Below are 25,738 nucleotides of genomic sequence, written 5' to 3' on the forward strand. Positions count from 1 at the left end.
AGACTCTTTCTATCTATGTCAAAATTATACAAAAAATACCACAACATTCAATACGTGACAACGCTAATTTGATTACAATTTTTGAACAAGATGAAATGAATATTAAACATATTTACAATGATCATGTTATAGGTGATATGACTTTTAAGCAATTTATAAAAATTTGTGAGGAATGCTGGAAGCAAAAATATGAATTTGTTCTCATAAGTAAAGATAATTATATTGATAAAGGACGATATAGAAAAGGATTCGATAGTTTTATACATCTATAAAATCACACACACACACACAGCTCTCGATCAGCTCTGGATAAGCTCGGCATCAGTTTCGGATCAGCTCTGGATCAGCTCAGCATCAGCTTTGAATCAGCTCCGTATCAGCTATATATATATATATAATATGCGATAATATCATATATTTTACTAGTAAATAATTGTATTTTAAACAAACAACAACACAACACCAACAACAACAACAACAATAGCAGCAATGGTGAAATCAAAAAATAAATCTAAAGTGTTGGATGATCTGGTTCAAACCAGATTGTTGTTGACACAGAAATTGAAGAGCATGAAGTCGAATGAAATGGATCGAATTAATATGCTGGAAAATACCTTTAAACCAATTACAAAACCTTTGAATGTGATTGCGGAAAATTTTCTAAAAAAGAACAAGAAGGCGGATACTAAATGCAACGTTGAGAATCCGACTAACCCGAACAACAACAACAACAACAATAAGCGTGAACTGATAAAATATGATCATCAGCATCGAGGTCGTCGTCGAGAAGGACAACAACAACAACAGCAGCAGCAGCAGCAACAACATGTTGAAATGCTTAAACACAAAAGACGACACTCTCCAAAGAGGGTTATGCGAAGAAGACTAGACACCGACGAGCACGACGACGACGACCACGACGACGATTTGGGGAAAAAAGAAAAGTGAAATCCTATAATGCAAACAGAAGGAAGAGAAGACCTTATCAACGAAGAAACATCCAGCATGCTGCTGCTGCTGCTGCTAACAATGGCAATGATGATGTTGATGTGTTTGATATGGAATTTAATCGTCCGCAAATAACGAGTTTTCCAATAACCAACAACAACAACAACAACACCAACCCACCCGACTTGATAGATACTTCCAACGATATCCTATCAAACTATACTTCATTTTAAGATAGTCAAAGAGCAAAATACACTAATTTATTAGAAAACACTCCTGCACACAACGGCAACGACGACGATGACGACAACGCAGTAGTTAGTAGTAGTACATCTGCTGCTCTCCCTCTCCCTCCTGCTCCCCCTGCGCCCCCAGCTCTCCCTGCTGCTGCTGCTGTTGATGTTGATGATGATGACTACGATTTAAAATTGAGTCTTCTTAAAAATCTCAAACGTAATGCTAACATTGAGAGTTTATCTTTAGCAGCAGTCCAGCCTAATAACAAGAGATTCAAATTACCTTTTAATCTGCTACAAAGAGATTCTATGCTTGAAAAAAGTCGTAAGGTCAATGGACCCAAATTTCGTAGACTTAAAAAAAACACATCGTTGAACACTGTAAATTTTGCGCCAAGACCACACACACTCACACTCCCCAAAAGAAAAACAAAAAAACGAAGTGCTCACACAGAAAATTTATCTCTGCCTCAGTCTTCTTCTTCTTCTTCTTCCTCTAATAAGAGATTAAAATTAATCGAAAAAAGAGATTCTATGCTTGAGAAGTTTTTTTATAAATGGACCCAGATATCCCAGATATAACATTGTGGTTTTTTCTGTTGTTGTTGTGATTGTTGTTGTTGTTTTGTCTTGTTATATCTGGGATATCTGGGTCCATTTATCAAAAAACTTTTCTCAAGCATAGAATCTCTTTTTTTAAATAATTTTAATCTCTTATTAGAGGAAGAAGAAGAAGAAAACTGAGGCAGAGATACATTTTCTGTGTGAGCACTTCGTTTTTATGTTTTTTTTTTTTGGGAGTGTGAGTGTGTGTGGTCTTGGCGCAAAATTTACAGTGTTCAACGATGTGTTTTTTTAAGTCTACGAAATTTGGGTCCATTGACCTTACGACTTTTTTCAAGCATAGAATCTCTTTGTAGCAGATTAAAAGGTAATTTGAATCTCTTGTTATTAGACTGGACTGCTGCTAAAGATAAACTCTCAATGTTAGCATTACGTTTGAGATTTTTAAAAAGACTCAATTTTAAATCGTAGTCATCATCATCAACATCAACAGCAGTAGCAGCAGGGAGAGCTGGGGGCGCAGGGGGAGCAGGAGGGAGAGGGAGAGCAGCAGATGTACTACTACTAACTACTGCGTTGTCGTCATCGTCGTCGTTGCCGTTGTGTGCAGGAGTGTTTTCTAATAAATTATTGTATTTTGCTCTTTGACTATCTAAAAATGAAGTATAGTTTGATAGGATATCGTTGGAAGTATCTATCAAGTCGGGTGGGTTGGTGTTGTTGTTGTTGTTGTTGGTTATTGGAAAACTCGTTATTTGCGGACGATTAAATTCCATATCAAACACATCAACATCATCATTGCCATTGTTAGCAGCAGCAGCAGCAGCATGCTGGATGTTTCTTCGTTGATAAGGTCTTCTCTTCCTTCTGTTTGCATTATAGGATTTCACACTTCTTTTTTCCCGCACTTTTATCCCCAAATCGTCGTCGTGGTCGTCGTCGTCGTGCTCGTCGGTGTCTAGTCTTCTTCGCATAACCCTCTTTGGAGAGTATCGTCTTTTGTGTTTAAGCATTTCAACATGTTGTTGCTGCTGCTGCTGCTGTTGTTGTTGTTGTCCTTCTCGACGACGACCTCGATGCTGATCATCATATTTTATCAGTTCACGCTTATTGTTGTTGTTGTTCGGGTTAGTCGGATTCTCAACGTTGCATTTAGTATCCGCCTTCTTGTTCTTTTTTAGAAAATTTTCCGCAATCACATTCAAAGGTTTTGTAATTGGTTTAAAGGTATTTTCCAGCATATTAAATCGATCCATTTCATTCGACTTCATGCTCTTCAATTTCTGTGTCAACAACAATCTGCTTTGAACCAGATCATCCAACACTTTACATTTATTTTTTGATTTCACCATTGCTGCTATTGTTGTTGTTGTTGTTGGTGTTGTGTTGTTGTTTGTTTAAAATACAATTATTTACTAGTAAAATATATGATATTATCGCATAATATATATATATATATAGCTGATACGGAGCTGATCCAAAGCTGATGCTGAGCTGATCCAGAGCTGATCCCAAGCTGATGCCGAGCTGATCCAGAGCTGATCGAGAGCTGTGTGTGTGTGTGTGATTTAATAGATGTATAAAACTATCGAATCCTTTTCTATATCGTCCTTTATCAATATAATTATCTTTACTTATGAGAACAAATTCATATTTTTGCTTCAAGCATTCCTCACAAATTGTTATAAATTCCTTAAAAGTCATATCGCCTATAACATGATCATTGTAAATATGTTTAATATTCATTTTATCTTGTTTAAAAATTATAATCAAATTAGCGTTGTCACGTATTAAATGTTTTGGTATTTTTGTATAAGTTTGACATAGATAGAAGGAGTCTATGTGTTTGTGGCGACCCATACAAAAATAATCTCTTATTGCTGTTTGCTTATCACAGATTACGTCATCAAATATCATAATTGAGTGTGGTCTAGCTCTTTCTGGACTGACGACTTTCTCCTTGTTTGAAAACGTGAACATGTGTATCCCCTTAATTGGTTTAATTAATTTCATTAAATATTGATACTTGGGCTGATACAGCGATTTTGAATAAATGTATATATTTTGAAATTTAAACTTATCATTACGTTTGTCTTTCCACAATTAGACGGTCCCACAATTAGAGCGCGTATCGAATTCGGTAATAATTGGCTATGTATAATTTTTCCGCTCCTATCCCCCTCACCACAAATTCGATTGACATTTCGAACTTTAATTTGTCTGGTTTGTTTTATAAATCGCATTTTGTTGTTGCTATTGTTGTAGCTGTTGTTGTTGTTGTTGTTGTTTTATTGAACAAATTTTTGCAACTACTAATGAAAATACTATAAATATTTGAGTATATATTTCGTATATATATATATATACGATTGACATCGAAACAAAATAGGCATAAAACAAACATACACGATCACACACACACACACATACACACACAGAAATGCACGAAGGCGTATGGCCACGTAGTTCGGACGGCAGAGCAGCAATATGGAGCTGCGGGCAGCCCCCTGGACACCTATCGCAAAGGGCCTCCAGGACGGGATACACCAGAGCGCAGATCAAAGGGATAACATTCTACAGCTGCTACATAGCCCCGAGCGTACACATTAGCGAGTTTAGAACAATAATGCAAGATATCGCTGACGACGCACGCGGTAGGTCCCCTGTCCTCATCGCAGGTGATTTCAATGCATGGTCCACAACATGGGGCAGCACTAGTACGACGCAGCGGGGAACCATCCTCCTTGAGGCAGTGGCTTCGCTAAACGTATGCCTACTCAACGAAGGTAATAGACCGACCTTCAGCAAGTCAGGTCGGGAGTCAACTATCGACCTGACCTTCGCTAGCCCTGAACTGGCAAGTAGGTAGTTAATACGGGAGCTGGCTCACTAGGTAATAAATGATGTCAAAAAAGGAGGTGGGGGTGACCCTAATTAGTCACGCATGGTTGCACACAGGTGTTCTAATGACCTAATCAGCATAATTAAGTCAAAAAGGGGAGGTGTTGCTGACCCTAGTTAGATGAGCATGGTTGCACACAGCTCACTTAATGAGGTTAGAAAGTGGTGTGTAGGAGTGTGAGAGAGTGGTGTTTTGATATGTCTTGTTTTGTCTTGTCTTTTTCTCACGCTAAAGGTGCGTGTGTGATAGGGGTGTTTTGTCATGCGTGGGATTTTGTGGAGTGCAATGGTTGCACACAGGTCACTATGTTGCTTCTAACTTGGGTTAGAACGCGTTATGCGTGGGCGTTTTGTTGAGTCAATTAGGGTTGTAGGTGACACCTGGCTTGCGTGTGTGATAGGGGTGTTTTGTCATGCGTAGGATTTTGTGGAGTGCAATGGTTGCACACAGATCACTATGTTGCTTCTAACTTGGGTTAGAAGGCGTTATGCGTGGGCGTTTTGTTGAGTCAATTAGGGTTGTAGGTGACACCTGGCTACGGTCTTGTGGTCAAAAGGTGTTGGTTTGAGGGATATTAGACCGCATACTTTTGTGGTGTGAAACAAGCGTGAGTTCGGTAACCTCACCCTCTTTAGCGAGCATTAGATGGGAAAGTGAGCGTAGGAGTGTAAGAGGGATGGTGGTGGTGGCGGTGCTTGTGGTGGTGGTTCCTAACAGAATATACACATTTATACACAAAAACAAATGAGATCGTTTGTTTAGTCAAATACGTTTTTCTTTAATCATATATGAAAATTTTTTCTCATGCGTTTATAGAAAGAGAAAACGGTTACCTTCTAAGTTTTCAAAAAATGTATTTGTTAAGGAGAAATGTGGAAAGTAGTTCAGTTTTAGAAAACTATTTGAGTTGAGCGAACCATCTAGAATCGTCGTGTGAACCCTCCGGTAATTCAAAGCTAAAGTAAAGTTGTGTTAACTTACGTTCCATCCGAATTCGATTTGTGCGAGATTATCAAATTGATAAAAATTAAAATACTTTACCAAGTGTAAAGTAAAGTTGTGTGAACTGTGAACTACCCAGATTTGTGTTGTGTAAACTTATCAAATTGATAAAACATAAAATACTTTACAGTAAAAGTAAAGTATAACAAAGTGAAAAGTACAAGTAACAATACAATACTTTCAAAAAAGGAAAAAATAAAAACAAAAAAAATGAATAAGTATTGTGGAAAGTGCAACATTACCCTATCGGGTAACATTTCGTGGGCTCATCATCTGCGAACGGAGCAACACAAGAAGAATGTTGTTGAACCAGTGGATTCAAGGTTAAAAAAAATCAGTTCTGGATTTCAAGGAAGGATTGTTCACTACTTATATGAAAACACCAACAATGATGTAATTTATCCAACACAATTTATGGAGGAAGCAGGAGAAGCTTTTCTACCTCACTTGTATCCATTGTTGGAAAGTTATGCATCGGTGAAAATAAATTTTGAACTTTTTGGAGAGTACGGACTTTTGAAGGAAGAAAAGGAATGTATTGAAATAAAGTCATTTCAAAGTAAGATGACAATAATTAGTGCCTATTCGAACATTGAAAATGAATATAAGGAGCACATGGAAAAAATTTTGGCGAGGATGGAAGAATTCCAAGAAAGGGATAGTGGATGGACTTTGCTTCATCTCACTCGATTGGAGATGAATATTAATCAATATTCACCCTTAAGAGGATCATCTTATATAAAACTACCCTCTTGTTTAGAAGGAAAAAAAGCAATTATAAATGTAAAAAACACAGATGATGAATATTGTTTTAAATGGAGCTTAATCGCAGCATTAAGTAAACTAAATAAGAATGCGAACAGATGCACAAGCTATAAAGTGAATATAAATGATGAAGTAATTCAAGTCAATGGGATCACACTAAATTTCACTGGATTGCAATTTCCACTAAAGCCTGCGGATATATCGAAATTTATGGAAATAAATAAGGACATAAATATTACACTTTTTGGATTCGACGATGGAGTTATATTCGGGCCCATATTTTACTCTCCTGAAGTGAGGAGAAATCATATAAATATGTTGATACTGGAGGAAGGAAGTTGTTTTATCATTTTATCATTATTATATCTTTTACCTGTTTTTGTTTTTAAATTTCATAATATTTATTTGCTTTCATACTTAAAAAAAAATTTTTTTTTTCTTGTGTTTATCTTTTTTTTTAGTTTGGTTTCCTCTCAAGTTTCGAGAGACAAATCAAAAAAATGGTTCTGTCAAATTTGCTTAAATTACTCAATGAGTGAAGATGCTGCCAACCGGCATTCAGAAGTCTGTGGGAAAAAAGTCTCGCGTTTACCCAACATGAAGGATGCCACTTTACGGTATACAAATGTTCAAAAGGAAGTGATGGTCCCATTCACAGTTTACGCTGACTTTGAATCCATCCTTCAACCAATTAATAAAAACGAAACATTAAATTTAAATATTATAAATATACATAGACCTGTTTCATATGCATACTATACAAAGTGTGCACATGATAACAGTTTAGATAAGTTTGTCTTAGAAACTGTATTTAACTCGGGAATGAATTTCCTGTTATCACTAATAGAAAATTTAAGTTTTATATATGAAAACTATATTTCAAAATCTGTTTCTTTAATAATGTCAGATGTTGAAGAAGATGATTTCCAAAAATCTAATAATTGTCATATATGCAACACTCCTCTTTTATTAGACAGAGTTAGGGATCACTGTCACTTCACAGGAAAATTTAGGGGGGCAGCACATAATGAGTGTAATTTAAAATATACAGTTCCAAAATTTATTCCTGTTTTCTTCCACAATTTCACCAGGTATGATTGCCATCTATTTATTAAAGATTTAGCAGTCATACCTGGTGAAATAAAGGTAATTCCATTAAATAAGGAACAATATATATCAATTTCGAAAATTATAACTTTAAGTAATGGTGATAACTTTGAAATCCGTTTTCTAGACTCGTTTCGATTTATGCCTTCTGCTTTAGATACATTAGCTTCAAATCTAGATAGTGAAAAAATGTGTATAACAAGATCATTTTTCCCTAATGAAAATCATTTCAACTTAATGCGACGAAAGGGTGTATTTCCATATGAATATTTAGATTCAGTTGAGAAATTAAATGAAAGTAAATTACCTCCTAGAGAAGCTTTCTATAGTTCCTTAACCGAAAATGAATGTTCAGTTGAAAATTATACTCACGCACAAAAGGTATGGAATGAGTTTTCTTGTAATAATCTTAAAGATTATTTAGAATTATATTTAAAAACAGATGTTTTATTAATGTCTGATGTCTTTGAAAACTTTCGAAGACTTTGTAGTAAAATTTATTCACTTGATCCAGCACATTTTTTCACTACACCAGGATTATCATGGGAAGCTATGTTAAAATGTACTAAAATTGAATTAGATTTATTAACTGATATAGATCAGTATAAATTTATTCAAAGTGGTATTCGTGGTGGCTTAGTTCAATGTACATGTAGATATGCTAAAGCAAATAATAAATATGTTGAGAATTTTGATAGTACTCAAAAATCATCATATTTGATTTATTTGGACGCAAATAATTTATATGGTTGGGCTATGTCACAATCTTTACCATATGGAGCTTTTGAATGGATTTCAAGGGGGGAACTTGATAGTATAAACATTGCTGAGATTGCAGATGATAGTGAATATGGATACATTTTTGAGGTAGATTTAAAATATCCTTTAAAATTGCACGATAAACATAATGACCTTCCATTTTGTTGTAATAATCAGTTACCAACAAAGTCAGACAAAATAAAAAAATTAATTGCTGATTTAAGGGATAAAGAAAAATATATAATTCATTATAAAAATCTTCAACAGTGTATAGAAAATGGATTAATTCTAACAAAAATTCATAGAGGTCTTCGCTTCTTTCAGAAACCTTGGCTAAAAACATGTATTGATTTGAATACATTCCATAGAACTAATGCAAAAAATACATTTGAAAAAGATTTTTTTAAACTTTTAAATAATGCTGTCTACGGTAAAACGATGGAAAATGTAGATAAGCGCGTTAATATTAAATTAATTACTGAATGGGAAAGTGCTTCACCATCCGATTCTTCTGGTCCAAAAAGGCATTGCGGTAGATCTCTTATTTCAAAGTCAAACTTCCATAGTGTCAAACAGTTTTCAGAAAACTTCTTTGCCTTTCAAATGAAAAGATTAAATGTGTTGTACAACAAACCTTTATATTTAGGTTTTGCTGTATTAGATTTATCGAAATGGAAAATGTATGATTTTCATTATAATTATATCAAACCTAAATACAATGAAAATGTTCAATTAAATTATATGGATACAGATTCTTTTATATATACCATTAACACTGAAGATTTTTATAAAGATATTCAGAATGATGTTGAGATGAAGTTTGATACATCAGATTATTCTGATGAATTACTTAATCTCTATAATTTTCCTAAAGCTAATAAAAAAAGGTTGGGTTTTTTTAAAGATGAACTCAATGGAAGACCTATGACTGAATTTGTTGGTTTGAGATCAAAAATGTATGCCTTTAAAACATCTAATAGTAATGACAGTTCTGAAAAAACAGTGAAAAAATCAAAGGGTGTTAAAAGAAGTGCAATAGATCAATTAACTTTTAATAGTTTTAAAAAATGTTTGTTTTCGGAAGAGGAAGTGGTAGGCTCTATGTCAATGATTAGATCTAAAAATCATCTTTTATCAACAATTAAATGTAAAAAAGTAGTTCTCAGTCATAAAGACACAAAGGTTCTTATACAAGACAATAAAATTAATACACTACAATATGGCCATTATAAAATAGATGAAAAAAGATTAGAAAATAAACTTAATGAAATGGATTCAAATATTTATGTTTATGAACAAAGAATAAAAGAAATAGAGAATTGTTCTAATAGAAATAATTATCAAGAGAATGAAATAGAAAAATTTAAGAAAAATATATATGAATGTGAATTTGAAATGTTTTATACAGAACTAGAATTAAATTTACTAGATTGTAAAAAAAATGAATAAATGTACTCTATAATTGTTAATAAGACAGAACAAACAATGCTTTTTTATTTAAAGGGTAAAATGTAAGGTAATGTATAAACCAAATATTACAATTCACAATATTATTATTATAAAATTTTTATTTAACAGAACAAACATCGCTTTTACTTACAGGGTAATGTTAAAATTTATGAGAATTAACAGAACATGAAAATTTGAATTTAACAGAAGAATTACAATATTTTCTTTGAATTACATTCAATTTGTTTACTTTCTTCTATATTTAGTGGTACAGTTTGTTTATACTTATCTATACCACCCTGTAATCTATATACTTTATTGTCATCATTACTTAAAGGAATTGATTTAATGTATTTATCATTATCTTCATCTAATTTAAACGGTATAGTTTGAACATAGTTATCTATACCACCCTCAACAAGAATAGTTTCATCCTCACTAGATGATCTTGGAATACATGGTTCCGGATTTTCATCATCATAAAGGATTGTATCATGGTCATCATCATCATCATCATCGTCATCACCATACAAATTATGAGAAAATTTGCCTTTCTTTTTTTTAATTTACTTGAATTATTATTTTCATCTTCTATTTTTATATTCTGTAAAAACAAACATATTTCCCTACTCAATCAGATTATGTTATAATATCACTATTAGTTATTTTGAAATCGTTAATATCGTTAATTGATATTTTATCTGTGCTAATCTGACTTTCTTTTTTATTTAAATATTCAAGCATCATTTGAGCTGCTAAATTTCTCTTTCTTAAATATATCCCATTAATTCTTTCTGCTTCCTCTATTTCAATTTCTTGGATTTGTGGACCATCACTAAGATAACCTGTTCTTCTTCTTCTATCTCTTCTCTTTTACTCTCTTGTTTGGAGAGAAGATCAGCATCCTTTGATATTTTTTCATAGACAATCCTATCTTTTCGTCTCTGCATTAATTACTGTTTGGGATAAAACTTCTGCAAATTCAAAACAATTTATTCTTAAAGTTGCTAAGGGGGTATTAGTATTGCGTTTAGATTTTTGATGGCGGTGGCGATTAGATAAATATTTTAAATTCATACGCTTAGATTTACTTAAACTTCGCCTATAATGTGTTCTTCTATATATATTATTGTAATGACATTTAACTCCTACTGTAGCAGTTTTGTATTGGATGGTAAAGAATCTGTTTAGACCCCTTCTTCCCAAATCCAAATGCCCTCCTATTCTCCTTTCATTTTCAACTAATTTTTGCTTAAAATTCTCAATTATACCTCTCTTTGTGAATTCGATTTGAGAGTTGTGTATGTTTTCAGTGCTTTTTAATTTATGAGTAGTGTTCCTTTTTATTGGAACCCGACTTACACTTTCAAATTCTGTATCACTATTACTGATCCCCAACACTAATTCTTGTGACGTATTACTAAATGTTGGTGCTCGACTTACGTTTTCAAATTCTCTCTCACTATCAATTATACCCATATCAATTTTTTCTGATTTTTCTTCTCCTATGTTCTTATTTTCTATGTGATCAACACTTTCATTTTCGCTATTAAAATCAAAAAGATTGGTTGGGGTTGTAGTTGTTGATGTAGCTGTTTTTGTTGTATCTTCTTCCAGAAGTTCTTTTTTTAATGTAGTTGCTGCTGTTGTAGTTGTTGTTTCTTCCTTCTCCTCCTCCTCCAGAATTCCCCTTCTCATTGTAGGTGTAGTTGCACTTGTTGTAGTTGAGGTAGATGTACTTGTAGTAGATGTTGATTTAGTAGTTTCTTCTTCAACTGTACTTGCACTTGTACTTATTGTTAAGTCTTTTTCATTAATGCTACCATTAATAGCATTAAATATTTTAGTATCGAGTTCACTTTTTAAGTTTGGTTTCTCACTTTCATCACTTGTCTTGTTTATGAGATCCATAAAAATATGACTGTCCTCTAGGATCTCAAATTTTAAGTCAATTTTAATGATTTTTTTTAGTTTTGGAACATTGATAAATAACCCAATCGAATTATTGGAAGTCGATGGGTTTTCAATTAAAGTCATTTCATTGGGGAGTGGTACCATTTTCACCATCGGATTAAAGAGGGAAAGTATCACAAAAAATATTATAAAAACCGTCATTTTAATTTTGATTTTGTTTTTTTTGACAATCGAACAAACGAACTATCGAATGAATAAGCAAACGATCCGAAATTGAGTTGCGTGAACGAATAGATGGAAACTGAACACTTTTTGAAATTCTTCCGCCTTTATACCCTCCAGATTTGTATATATAAATATGTAACGTTCTGTTCAAATTCTTATCTGTACATGCTTTTCTTCACACTTTATAAATAGGAATTGCGTGATTGTGAAGAAACATAATTTATTTCACGCATTGACGTCAATGTCTACATTTTTATTGTTCTTTATAGAATTTCGTTTTTATGAATCCAACTATCTTCTGATTTTGAAAGGCCTACCCAACGCACAAGCTCATAATCAAGTTCCACCCAAAATTCTTATCTGTATATACTCTTTTAGTCTAGCCAACGCACAAGCTCATAATCAAGTTCCGTTCCGTTTATAAATAGGAATTGCGTGCTTGTGAAGAAGAAACATAATTTATTTTCACGCATTGACGTCAATGCCTACATTTTAATTGTTCTATGCTTCCACTTGTTCTTTATAGAATTTCGTTTTTATGAATCCAACTATCTTCTGATTTTGAAAAGCCTAGCCAACGCACAAGCACATAATCACCTTTTTGTTTCACAATCTTTTCAACAAGATAAGTATTAGGGAATTTTGTTTTTTTAATTTCTTGTTTATAGAAACCACCTTGTACTGGATCACCCTTCAAGTCCTCAAGTAAATATGTGGTGGGGGATGTATTTTGTACTTTCCGAATTCGAAAAATTTCCGTTGTCCAGTTTGGGGTATAGCCTTTTTCAAAGACATGTTTATATTTACTTATTCGTACATGATCCCCCTCTTTAAAGTCCCCATTTGTAAATATTTTTAGATGATTGTATGATCTCATTAAAATCTGTTTTTCATTTTTAGCATTGACGTCAATAGGCTTCATTTTAATCGTTCTATGCTTCCTGTTATTATAATTATTAATCAACTCTTTGTATATTTGAAGCCAAGTATATTTTCCATTAAAACTAAACTCACGCCACATAAGTTCTTTTATTGTTCTATTAAAACGTTCCACAATAGATGCTTTAAGAGTACTAAATGTTGAGTAATGATTAATTTCATATCTTTTCATCAATTCTCTAAATTGTTTATTATAGAATTCATTTCCATTATCTGTTTGTAAATTCTTTGGTACTCCACGACCAGATTTCATTATTTTTTCCATTGCTTTTGTAACTTCATCTGCATTTTTTGATTTTATTGCTTCACCCCATCCATATTTAGAAAATGTATCTATTACTGTTAACAAATACCTATACCCCTTATTTGATGATGCATATGCCCCCATTTCAACCAAATCAGCCTGCCATAAATCATTAATACCCTTTACTATAACTCTACGTCTTGGGAAATTCTTGAATGATGGGCGATGTAACTCATTTACAATATCTCGTTTACTCATAGCTTTATTTTATTTGGTATAAATGGTTTCTTCTCTAAAGATTCAGTTTCACCTTTTAAAACTGAGGTTGGTGCAATTATATAATTGAAAATGTTACTTTCTATTTCATTTATATCCTCCACTACCTTATTAAAAGTTTTCATGAGAAATTCCAATTTTTTAGAAATTTCACTCACTTTTCCCTCAATATTATTGATTCGAGGTCTTAATCTAAAGATTTGTTGTTTCTGCGGTTGCTTAGAAATTTCATTAGATGTATTCTGTACTACTTTACTTATTTCATCATCAATATAAATCTTTGTTGCAATATCATTTTCATGAATGGGGGGTAGGGAATTTTTAAATCGTTTCCTCTGAACATTTAAATGTCCATCATAATCATTAAGTATACTTTGAAATTTTTCTAGACCTTTTGTTATATCTCTTGAGTACTCTTTCTCATTTAAAAAACAACCAAACTTATCAACTGACATTTTAATTATAAAATAAATAATGAAAGAGTGGTATATTTATGTATGATCCACATTAATTGTTAAAACTTCTTCTTCGTTTACACGATGTGCAAATGGACTTTTCCGAAGTATTATTCCATCTATTTGTGTCTGATCAGAACGAATGATTGGTGGAGGTTTTTTTAAATGTTGGTTTATGAATTTGTTAAAATTTTCCAATTTATCAACAAACTCTTTTATTGAATTATGTATATACTCCATTTGAGTTATCATTTTTATTACTTTACTTTCCAGCTCTGATACTCTTTTATTTCGTAGTTGAAATGATTTAGTTATAGTTTCCATTTGATGTGATTTCGCTTCATTAATTTTATCATCAACATACAATTTAATAGCCAAATCATTTCCATTTATTGGTTTTGAAGAGTTTTTAATTCTTTTTTTCTGAACATTTATGTGACCATCAGTGTCTATATATATACCTGTAAGACTCTCAACTTCCCCATTGAAAAGCAAGGAAAAATCTCTATCATTTGAAAAGTGACCAAACTTGTCAATAGACATTTTACTATTAAACAAAATGAGAAAATGTTTTCTATTTTATTAATATATTATTTTTGCTTCCCGCAATTCTTCTATTATTGAAAGAATTTCATTAGTATGGTTATTATTACCAGCAGCTCTCGATGCCATTAAGAGTTGCAATCTTTCAACAAGTTCATTAACATTATCCCAATATACATAGTTTGGTGGTATTTTTTGTAGTCTCATATACCCAGAACCAGTATGTTCTTCATTTACTGAAGATGATATTAATGGTTTAATAATTGAAGAATATTTTTTAGAACGATTCCCCTTTACTTGACCATCTGGTTGATAGTTTCTTTTGTGAGCACTTGTTTCAATTAAAATGTTTTTATATGATTCTAAATCGTTCTTAGTATAATCCTTAGGACTATTATGAAAAATTAAAGAGTATAGACCTGGTGATAGAGTCCATAAATTTCCACTTCCTAATTCCATCAAATTTTTTTTAATTTTAAGTGTTGTATTACCCAACATTAAAATATTATTTTCTTCTCTTGGTCCATAACTATTGTCTAAAATCTTTTCTTGTTTTAACTGATTAATGTTGAGATTGTACTTCACCCCGGTTTCTTCATATACACTTTCATTTAAATCATCTGTGTGAGGTTGTTGTGAAACATCGGATTCATCTATAAGAGACTGTTGTGAAACATCAGATTCATCTATAAGAGACTGTCGTGAAAAAGCATCAACATAAGCATCACTCTCACTATCACTTTCGATTACTCTCTCGTGTTCCCTTTTTTCTTTTTTACTTTTAGGTACTCTTATTTTCTCTTTCTTGAACTTAGTCTTAATATCATGTGTATCATTAATATATTCCTTTTTATTCAATTTTTTATTTTCAGTGAGTAATTCATGTAAAGGTTCTGTAATAGGTTTAAAAGTTTCCTCCAAATTTGATACGTTCTCATTTTTTATTTGTTTCAATTCATTAAATTTTCTTTTTAATGAATTTCTACTTTTCGTCAACTGTTCTAAAAGTTTACGCTTCATTGTTGTCGTTTTCTCTGATACTCATGTGCTACTGGGAAAAATGTACTACAATTTAAATATTTATAACAAAGGGTTTGAGTTTGAGTTTTATAAAACTTTATTTTTATTATTATTTTTATTTGTCAAAATAGATACATTAATAATATTAAAAATGAAAACATTTTAAGCTTTATTTAATTCTAAATAGAGATTGTTATCCTTCTTTTTAATAATACAAAAAAGATTATCTTTTATATAATCAATTGTTGAATCCTCTAAAGTTGAGTATCGTTCCGGCAAGTACAGCATATACTCTTCAAGTTCAAGAGTGAGGGCCATCCCAAAGCTGGTTTTCTTACGTTGAGCACGTCGAATAGGGTAGCACACCTCCGATTTTATCTTCGTCTTTGTTAAGAGAGGTTTTGGTGCGTTACCATTAAACTCCTTGAGTACTTTCATCATTCCCGGATTGACCATTTGTAGTTGTTTCTTCTTGTAGTTGTTTTCGTTGTTTTTGTTGCTTTTACCTGTTTTTGTTGTTGATTTTAGTTGTTATTTTAGCAGTTGTAACTGTTTTTGTTGTTCAATTTACCTGTTTTTAGCAGTTGTAGCTGTTTTTGTTGTTAATTTTAGTTGTTTTTTAGCGGATGTAGCTGTTTTGTTGTTGTTTTCAGCTGTTTTTAGCAGTTGTATCTGTTTTAATTGTTGTTGTTGTTTTACTGTTTTAACTGTTTTTTATGTTGTTCTTATTGTTGTTGATTTTGATGATTGCAAGATTTTTTAGGTTGAAACTTTAGGCTGAGAACGTTTTAGCTTGAAACTTTTAGGTTGAGACTGTTTGCAGGTGGTTTTTAAATGTGTGTTAGAATAACTTTTGATCGAGTTTTTATACCTTGAGGTAAACTAACCCTCCCTGTTCTCTCTCATTCTTGATTTAGCATCGACCAATCATAGTGAATAGCATGTAAATAGGGTGGGTTTCAAGAATCATAGAGAAATTACTTGATCATAGTGTAAAAGTTAGGGTGGGATAGAGAGAGTAAGAATTGGAGGGACAGGTGTCCACAGTTGGTACTATTTAAGTCTTGTTTTCTCTCATAGTTATAGTTAATGTTATTCCCCAAGTATTTCACAATTTCTTTTGGGGGTTGTAAATTTCCAAAACTATCAAAGTAATGTATACTTTTTTTATTTTTGTTATAAGCTACCCAATGTGTACCATTTGATGAACTATCATCTAGGTTTATAATTCCTGACTCTTCTCTCCAAGGAGATTTGGGCAGTGAGTCTCTCATAAACACACCTCGGAAATGTGGAATGTACTTTTGAGCAAAATTCAAAATTTCGAAATTTGAAAGAGGTTTTTTAGGTAGCTTAGTAATTAGTTTTTTGGATTTCCTCTAAATGGATTAAGATATAATCCATAACCTTTTCTATAAGGTTTAAGAAACATACCTTCACCCACCTTAATACTTTAAATTTTCTTATTATGTTGCTTACTCTCTTCTAATTGTTTTTTCCCCATATTTGCATTATTAATAGTTTTAGCAATAGCTGCACTACCAGAGGCGAGACTACCTAATGCACTTAGTGCAGTCAAAATGGGTACAATAGGTAAAAAACCACCAATTTTCGGTACATTAATAATACGAGGAATCTTAATTTTTTTTTTATTTCTGCCAATTGATTTATTGACTGCTTTACGTGCAACCTTAATCGCACTCATTAGATCTAGTGGCTTCTGAGTTTTCAATGCCCGCATTCCTGTTTGGATAACATTTGAAAAACTCTTTACCTTTGATTTTCTTTTCTTACACTTTCTCTTTGTTCCCTTTTTCACACCCATTCCGAATTTCTTTTTTGTTTTCATAATATTTGTAATCAAGTATGCTGCTGTTTTCTCTGCAATACTACTATCTTTTGAACCAACACGTTCCCACGCTTTATTTATTAGTACTGCGTCAGCCTTATGTCGATCAGCTAGATCCTTATATTGTGAATATGCAATATCATGTACTCTACAAGCTTCATCCAATTGATTTATCCCACGATCACCGCGCTCCAACCTTTGTTTTAGCTTTGTTCCAGGTCCACAAAAATTATAACCAGGAATATGTACTTCAAATGGAAGTGTGTTAATTATTTTGTTGATAATACCACTACCTCGTTTCAAGTTTGAACTCTGACTGCAACAATTATAAAAACTTTTACCCATTTTATATAATGTTTAATCAAGGAGCATTTCTCATCGAATGAAGTACATTACACACGTGAATATGCGTTTAATACGTCAAAAACAAGAAATCTGTGTTAGAAATATCGAGGGTGGTGATCATTCATTAACAAATTCAGTTCCACGACATAGTTCTTTATTACCCAATACAATAAGAGCATTGGTTGTCGGTCCCTCAAACTGTGGAAAAACAAATGTTATGCTCAGCCTTATTGAAAGTCCAAACGGGCTAAAATTTGAGAATATATATGTATTCTCAAAGAGTTTATATCAACCAAAGTATGAGTATTTAGAGAAACTAATTAAACCGATAAAGGGAATGGGATATTATACGTTCTCACAAAATGATGAAGTTTTACCACCCGCTAAGGCTAAAGAAAACTCTATTATGATTTTTGATGATGTTGCTTGTGAAAAACAAAACAACATTCGTTCACATTTCTGTATGGGGCGTCATAAAAATATAGATTCTTTTTACCTATGCCAAACATATACTCATATTCCAAAACATCTAATACGTGATAACGCGAATATGATTATAATGTTTAAACAAGATGATTTAAATATGCGTCATATATATCGTGATCATGTAAATACTGATATGTCCTATGATTCATTTATGAAAAGTTGTCAAATGTGTTGGAGTGATAAATACGGATTCCTCATAATAAGTAAAGATAACGATATGGAAAAGGGAAGATACAGGAAGGGTTTTAATGAATTTATAATTATTTGAGAATATAAGTTTCATTCTGTAAGCTATATTTTCACAGTACATTATTAGACCCCAAAATGAGTAGATCATTCACTCTTACATTAAATGGTAATGAACCCATTACAAACATTTCTTATTTCCCACCCATTGAACTGACAAATGGTGAATATGAGTGTGCACTCATTGACTTTCATATGTACAACTCTATACCCAATGTTGATATAAATAATAATCTATTTCATATTGGTGATAAAGTAATTCAACTTCCAATCGGGTCATATGAACTCAATGATATTTATGATTTTCTAAAAAATAAACTAAAAGATTATGATCTTGAGAAAACATTTCAAATGGAGAGTAATAATAACACACTTCAAGTTCATATTACAACTACCAAGGAACCTATTTATTTTAATAGAAACAACTCCATTGGACAATTGCTTGGTTTCAATAAAAAAATAATTTACCCCGACTTGAAAAAAACATATATATCTGATCAACCTGTCAACATTTTAAAAATAAACACAATACGCTTAGTATGTAATATTGTAAGCGGCTCATATATTGATAGTAGACAAGATCATTCATTATACGAATTTGGAATTAATGTTCCACCAGGCTATAAAATGAATATCACACCACACAATCTTATTTACTTACCAGTCAACACTAGAGAAATAAGTACACTCTCTATTCACATAACTGATCAGAACGGTGAATTAATAAATTTACGCGGTGAAAACTATACAATTCGTTTACACTTAAGATTAATACAATGATTATATACAATAAAAGAGGTGATACCTACCATCATCAGCACACTTTAAAACATAAAGTTATAGGAAGAGGATCGAAACCAAAAAGACACACACTTACATTAAAAAATAAGTTAATTCTTAAATCATTGGGCTTCAAAGTGCGAGTTTAACTAAAGTCATGGGGTTGAATGAAATATTGGCAGTACGGGAAAAACCTTTCTCTGATGAAAGTATATCAAAGAAGGAATATCACAGCTATCAACCCTATCAACAATCATTTAAACCAAATGATGAGATAAGAATTACAATCCAAAATCAAGATTTATATGTACTCCCCCATGAGAGTCTTCTAAATTTTCAAGGAGATATTACCCTAATTAAGGAAGGGGGAGCGGTAGAAACTCAAAATGTTATTGCGAGAATGAGAAATAATTGTATGGCATACTTTTTAGAAAGAAAATGAAATACGCTATGAAATCAATGGTGTTGAAATAGATAGAACAAGATTTAGTGGTATTACTTCTACAATAAAAAACTTTGTTTCTTTAAATCAATTTGAAAGCAAGAGACTTTAAAATTCTGGATGGAGTGGAGGACCCGTTTTCAATTTAACCCCCCACTTCAACTTTTCAATACCCCTTAAAAACCTACTTGGATTTGCTGAAGATTTCAAAAATGTATTATTAAATTGTAAACATGAACTAGTACTATTAATATCAAAAAATTTTAATGATGTACTTGAGCAAGATAAATTTGAGAATGCACAATTAGTCGGAAAATATCATCTCAATATGACTAATAATACATGGAAAATTCCTCATATAACACCCAGCGATTCAACGAAAATTAAAATGTATGATATTATAAAAAGTGGAACCAATCTACCGATTGCATTCCGTAGTTGGGATACATACATTAATCCTAAACTAAGTAATGGAACAAATCATGTTTGGAATGTTAAATTAGCTGCTAACCGAGAACGTCCACGATTTGCTTTAATTGGATTTAAAGATAACCACTATCTGATTACAAACAATTTAAGAAATCTAAAGGTCTATTTAAACTCTGAAACTTATCCCTACGATGACTTAAACTTGGACTTTGATAAAGATCGATTTGCTCACCTGTATGATATGTACTGCAAGTTTCAATCTAGCTACTATAACCGAAGTGAATCTCCTTTACTATCACCTACAGACTTTAAAACTAAAGCTCCTATTATTGTAATTGACTTATCATATCAAAATGAAATGGTTAAATCGGGACCCATTGATGTTAGGATTTCAATTGAACTTACCAAGCCCGCTATCGAAAATGTTCAAGTATATTGCGTGCTCATACATGATCGTTTAGTTGAATATAACCCGTTGAATGGTCTAGTTCAGCGGATTGTCTAACAATTAATCAATCAATCATGAGTGAAGATATTGTTGCAATTGATGTTCAAGGATTTCTTGGGAACAACAATAAATTTATTCTAAAGGAAATTGGAGTCGTATTCAAAAACGAGACAATCTTGAATTCTAATTTTATCATACACTCTCCACATGATTTTATTGAATTGAATAAGAAATGTAGAAAAACAGCTACTTGGCTAACAAAAAAACATCACAAAATTTATTGGAATGATGGAGTATACTTTTTCAAAGAAACACAATTGTATTTAAGAGAAATAATTAGAAAACAGGAAATAATTTGTAAGGGATATCAAAAAAGGTTATTCCTACAAAAATTTTTAAAAATTGATAATGTAATTAACATTGATGAAATTGGTTGTCCCTCTCTAAAAATAATGGATGGAAAGCACTTTCCATATTGTTCATTACATGCTCGGGATGGTGTCTGCTCTCTGAACAATGCTCATAAAATCTTAAACTTTTACACAAACGAAAACTCCTAAACACCTTTTAAACAATTCATTCACATTTTGAGAGTCGGGAAAATAAGTTTACGAAATGACTGATTCTAATAACAATCTTAATATACCGACTTATTCATCTTTAATAAATAAAATTAATTTTTTTATTAATACATTTGGAAATATGATTTCAAAAGAGGACTTGAAATTACTACTGGAGACAAGGAACATGTTCATGGGTACTGACGTAAAGGAGTTTATAAAAACAACATTTGGAGAACATTTAAATTTATGTACATTTTCTAATGATAATATAGAAACTTGTGCTTGTGTTCATTTTGTAATTCAACAATATAGAGTTAGAAAATTAATTTCATCATATATTGAAATTTTTAAATAAAGAGAAAACCAAAAAAAAAATGTTCTATTGTTTTGAATTTTTTTTCGAGGGTGGGTCTATCATCAACTGTTGCATTTTTTAACATCTGTTTTCTAAGTATAATACAACGAGTTATCTCTACCAAACTTTAGTTTAAGATAAACATTCAGACTATTACGTTGAAAGAAAAAATGATTTCCTCAAAAATTGAAGAGTTCTTAAGGGAGCATGGAAGTGAGATCTTCAAGGAACATGCTACGAAATTGAAATCATTTCATATATTTTTTAAAGATGTAGAAGCCACCCCACTAATTCATTCGAAGTATGGAGAACACCTATCATCCTGTGCATGGGCATATGATGATTGTAAAGTTGGACCTGACACTTGCAGGTGTATGCATGTTGAAAAGAGAGAAGAAGACGCCTTAAAATTGATGGAAAGATACATTCATTTATTTAAAAGACTCAATGTAAACTAATTTAAGACGAATATATAGAAATAAAAACGTATTTGACTAAACAAACGATCTCATTTGTTTTTGTGTATAAATGTGTATATTCTGTTAGGAAGCACCACCACAAGCACCGCCACCACCATCCCTCTTACACTCCTACGCTCACTTTCCCATCTAATGCTCGCTAAAGAGGGGAGAGGTTACCGAACTCACGCTTGTTTCACACCACAAAAGTATGCGGTCTAATATCCCTCAAACCAACACCTTCTGACCACAAGACCGTAGCCAGGTGTCACCTACAACCCTAATTGAATCAACAAAACGCCCACGCATAACAAAACAACTTCCCTTCCTCCTCCTCCTCCGCCTAAATATAGTTTTACAAATTCATACGCATGACAAAACACCCCTTGTAAAACGAATAGTTTTCTAAAACTGAACTACTTTCCACATTTCTCCTTAACACATACATTTTTTGAAAACTTAGAAGGTAACCGTTTTCTCTCTCATGTAAGCGCATGAGAAAAAATTTTCAAATATGATTAAAGAAAAACGTATTTGACTAAACTAACGATCTCATTTGGTTTTGTTCTGTTAGGAACCACCACCACAGTCACCATTTTGACCACAAGACCGTAGGCAGGTTACACTAACAGGTGTCACCTACAACCCTAATTGAATCTACCCTATTAAAACTATCACTAATTGAATCAACAAAACGCCCACGCATAGAAAAACAACGTTTTTAGTAGGTAGTTAATACGGGAGCTGGCTCACTAGGTAATAAATCATGTCAAAAAAGGAGGTGGGGGTGACCCTAATTAGTCACGCATGGTTGCACACTGACCCTAATTAGTCACGCATGGTTGCACACAGGTGTTCTAATGACCTAATTAGCATAATTAATTCAAAAAGGGGGGTGTTGCTGACCCTAGTTAGATGAGCATGGTTGCACACAGGTCACTTAATGAGGTTAGAAAGTGGTGTGTAGGAGTGTGAGAGAGTGGTGTTTTGATATGTCTTGTTTTGTCTTGTCTTTTTCTCAAGCTAAAGGTGCGTGTGTGATAGGGGTGTTTTGTCATGCGTGGGATTTTGTGGAGTGCAATGGTTGCACACAGCTCACTATGTTGCTTCTAACTTGTGTTAGAACGCGTTATGCGTGGACGTTTTGTTGAGTCAATTAGGGTTGTAGGTGACACCTGGCTTGCGTGTGTGATAGGGGTGTTTTGTCATGCGTAGGATTTTGTGGAGTGCAATGGTTGCACACAGATCACTATGTTGCTTCTAACTTGGGTTAGAAGGCGTTATGCGTGGGCGTTTTGTTGAGTCAATTAGGGTTGTAGGTGACACCTGGCTACGGTCTTGTGGTCAAAAGGTGTTGGTTTGAGGGATATTAGACCGCATACTTTTGTGGTGTGAAACAAGCGTGAGTTCGGTAACCTCCCCCTCTTTAGCGAGCATTAGACGGGAAAGTGAGCGTGGGAGTGTAACAAAAACGTTGTTTTGTTATGCGTGGGCGTTTTGTTGATTCAATTAGGGTTGTAGGTGACACCTGTTAGTGTAACCTGCCTACGGTCTTGTGGTCAAAATGGTGACTGTGGTGGTGGTGGTTCCTAACAGAACAAAACCAAATGAGATCGTTTGTTTAGTCAAATACGTTTTTCTTTAATCATATTTGAAAATTTTTTCTCATGCGCTTACATGAGAGAGAAAACGGTTACCTTCTAAGTTTTCAAAAAATGTATGTGTTAAGGAGAAATGTGGAAAGTAGTTCAGTTTTAGAAAACTATTCGTTTTACAAGGGGTGTTTTGTCATGCGTATGAATTTGTAAAACTATATTTAGGCGGAGGAGGAGGAGGAAGGGAAGTTGTTTTGTTATGCGTGGGCGTTTTGTTGATTCAATTAGGGTTGTAGGTGACACCTGTTAGTGTAACCTGGCTACGGTCTTGTGGTCAAAAGGTGTTGGTTTGAGGGATATTAGACCGCATACTTTTGTGGTGTGAAACAAGCGTGAGTTCGGTAACCTCTCCCCTCTTTAGCGAGCATTAGATGGGAAAGTGAGCGTAGGAGTGTAAGAGGGATGGTGGTGGTGGCGGTGCTTGTGGTGGTGGTTCCTAACAGAATATACACATTTATACACAAAAACAAATGAGATCGTTTGTTTAGTCAAATACGTTTTTATTTCTATATATTCGTCTTAAATTAGTTTACATTGAGTCTTTTAAATAAATGAATGTATCTTTCCATCAATTTTAAGGCGTCTTCTTCTCTCTTTTCAACATGCATACACCTGCAAGTGTCAGGTCCAACTTTACAATCATCATATGCCCATGCACAGGATGATAGGTGTTCTCCATACTTTGAATGAATTAGTGGGGTGGCTTCTACATCTTTAAAAAATGTATGAAATGATTTCAATTTCGTAGCATGTTCCTTGAAGATCTCACTTCCATGCTCCCTTAAGAACTCTTCAATTTTTGAGGATATCATTTTTTCTTTCAACGTAATAGTCTGAATGTTTATCTTAAACTAAAGTTTGGTAGAGATAACTCGTTGTAATATACTTAGAAAACAGATGTTAAAAAATGCAACAGCTGATGATAGACCCACCCTCGAAAACAAATTCAAAACAATAGAAAATTTTTTTTTTTGGTTTTCTCTTTATTTAAAAATTTCAATATATGATGAAATTAATTTTCTAACTCTATATTGTTGAATTACAAAATGAAAACAAGCACAAGTTTCTATATTATCATTAGAAAATGTACATAAATTTAAATGTTCTCCAAATGTTGTTTTTATAAACTCCTTTACGTCAGTACCCATGAACATGTTCCTTGTCTCCAGTAGTAATTTCAAGTCCTCTTTTGAAATCATATTTCCAAATGTATTAATAAAAAAATTAATTTTATTTATTAAAGATGAATAAGTCGGTATATTAAGATTGTTATTAGAATCAGTCATTTCGTAAACTTATTTTCCCGACTCTCAAAATGTGAATGAATTGTTTAAAAGGTGTTTAGGAGTTTTCGTTTGTGTAAAAGTTTAAGATTTTATGAGCATTGTTCAGAGAGCAGACACCATCCCGAGCATGTAATGAACAATATGGAAAGTGCTTTCCATCCATTATTTTTAGAGAGGGACAACCAATTTCATCAATGTTAATTACATTATCAATTTTTAAAAATTTTTGTAGGAATAACCTTTTTTGATATCCCTTACAAATTATTTCCTGTTTTCTAATTATTTCTCTTAAATACATTTGTGTTTCTTTGAAAAAGTATACTCCATCATTCCAATAAATTTTGTGATGTTTTTTTGTTAGCCAAGTAGCTGTTTTTCTACATTTCTTATTCAATTCAATAAAATCATGTGGAGAGTGTATGATAAAATTAGAATTCAAGATTGTCTCGTTTTTGAATACGACTCCAATTTCCTTTAGAATAAATTTATTGTTGTTCCCAAGAAATCCTTGAACATCAATTGCAACAATATCTTCACTCATGATTGATTGATTAATTGTTAGACAATCCGCTGAACTAGACCATTCAACGGGTTATATTCAACTAAACGATCATGTATGAGCACGCAATATACTTGAACATTTTCGATAGCGGGCTTGGTAAGTTCAATTGAAATCCTAACATCAATGGGTCCCGATTTAACCATTTCATTTTGCTATGATAAGTCTATTACGATAATAGGAGCTTTAGTTTTAAACTCTGTAGGTGATAGTAAAGGAGATTCACTTCGGTTATAGTAGCTAGATTTAAACTTGCAATACATATCGTATAGGTGAGCAAATCGATCTTTATCAAAGTCCAAGTTTAAGTCATCGTAGGGATAAGTTTCAGAGTTTAAATAGACCTTTAGATTTCTTAAATTGTTTGTAATCAGATAGTGGTTATCTTTAAATCCAATTAAAGCAAATCGTGGACGTTCTCGGTTAGCAGCTAATTTAACATTCCAAACATGATTTGTTCCATTACTTAGTTTAGGATTAATGTATGTA

At 32.7% G+C, this 25,738-nt stretch overlaps 1 protein-coding gene across 1 annotated transcript; it reads right to left on the bottom strand.

Moving 5' to 3' along the window:
- Positions 1-1,266: 1,266 nt before the first annotated feature.
- Positions 1,267-3,019, bottom strand: LOC139354286 (putative mediator of RNA polymerase II transcription subunit 19). Its single transcript, XM_070998506.1, has 2 exons — positions 2,641-3,019; positions 1,267-1,385 (listed from the first exon to the last, which is right to left on the bottom strand). Exons 1-2 carry the CDS (start codon positions 3,017-3,019, stop codon positions 1,267-1,269), a joined length of 498 nt encoding a protein of 165 aa, XP_070854607.1.
- Between the last annotated feature and the right edge of the window lie 22,719 nt (positions 3,020-25,738).

This window comes from Drosophila suzukii (assembly GCF_043229965.1).
Source record: "Drosophila suzukii chromosome 2 unlocalized genomic scaffold, CBGP_Dsuzu_IsoJpt1.0 scf_2c, whole genome shotgun sequence".
NCBI lineage: Eukaryota > Metazoa > Arthropoda > Insecta > Diptera > Drosophilidae > Drosophila > Drosophila suzukii.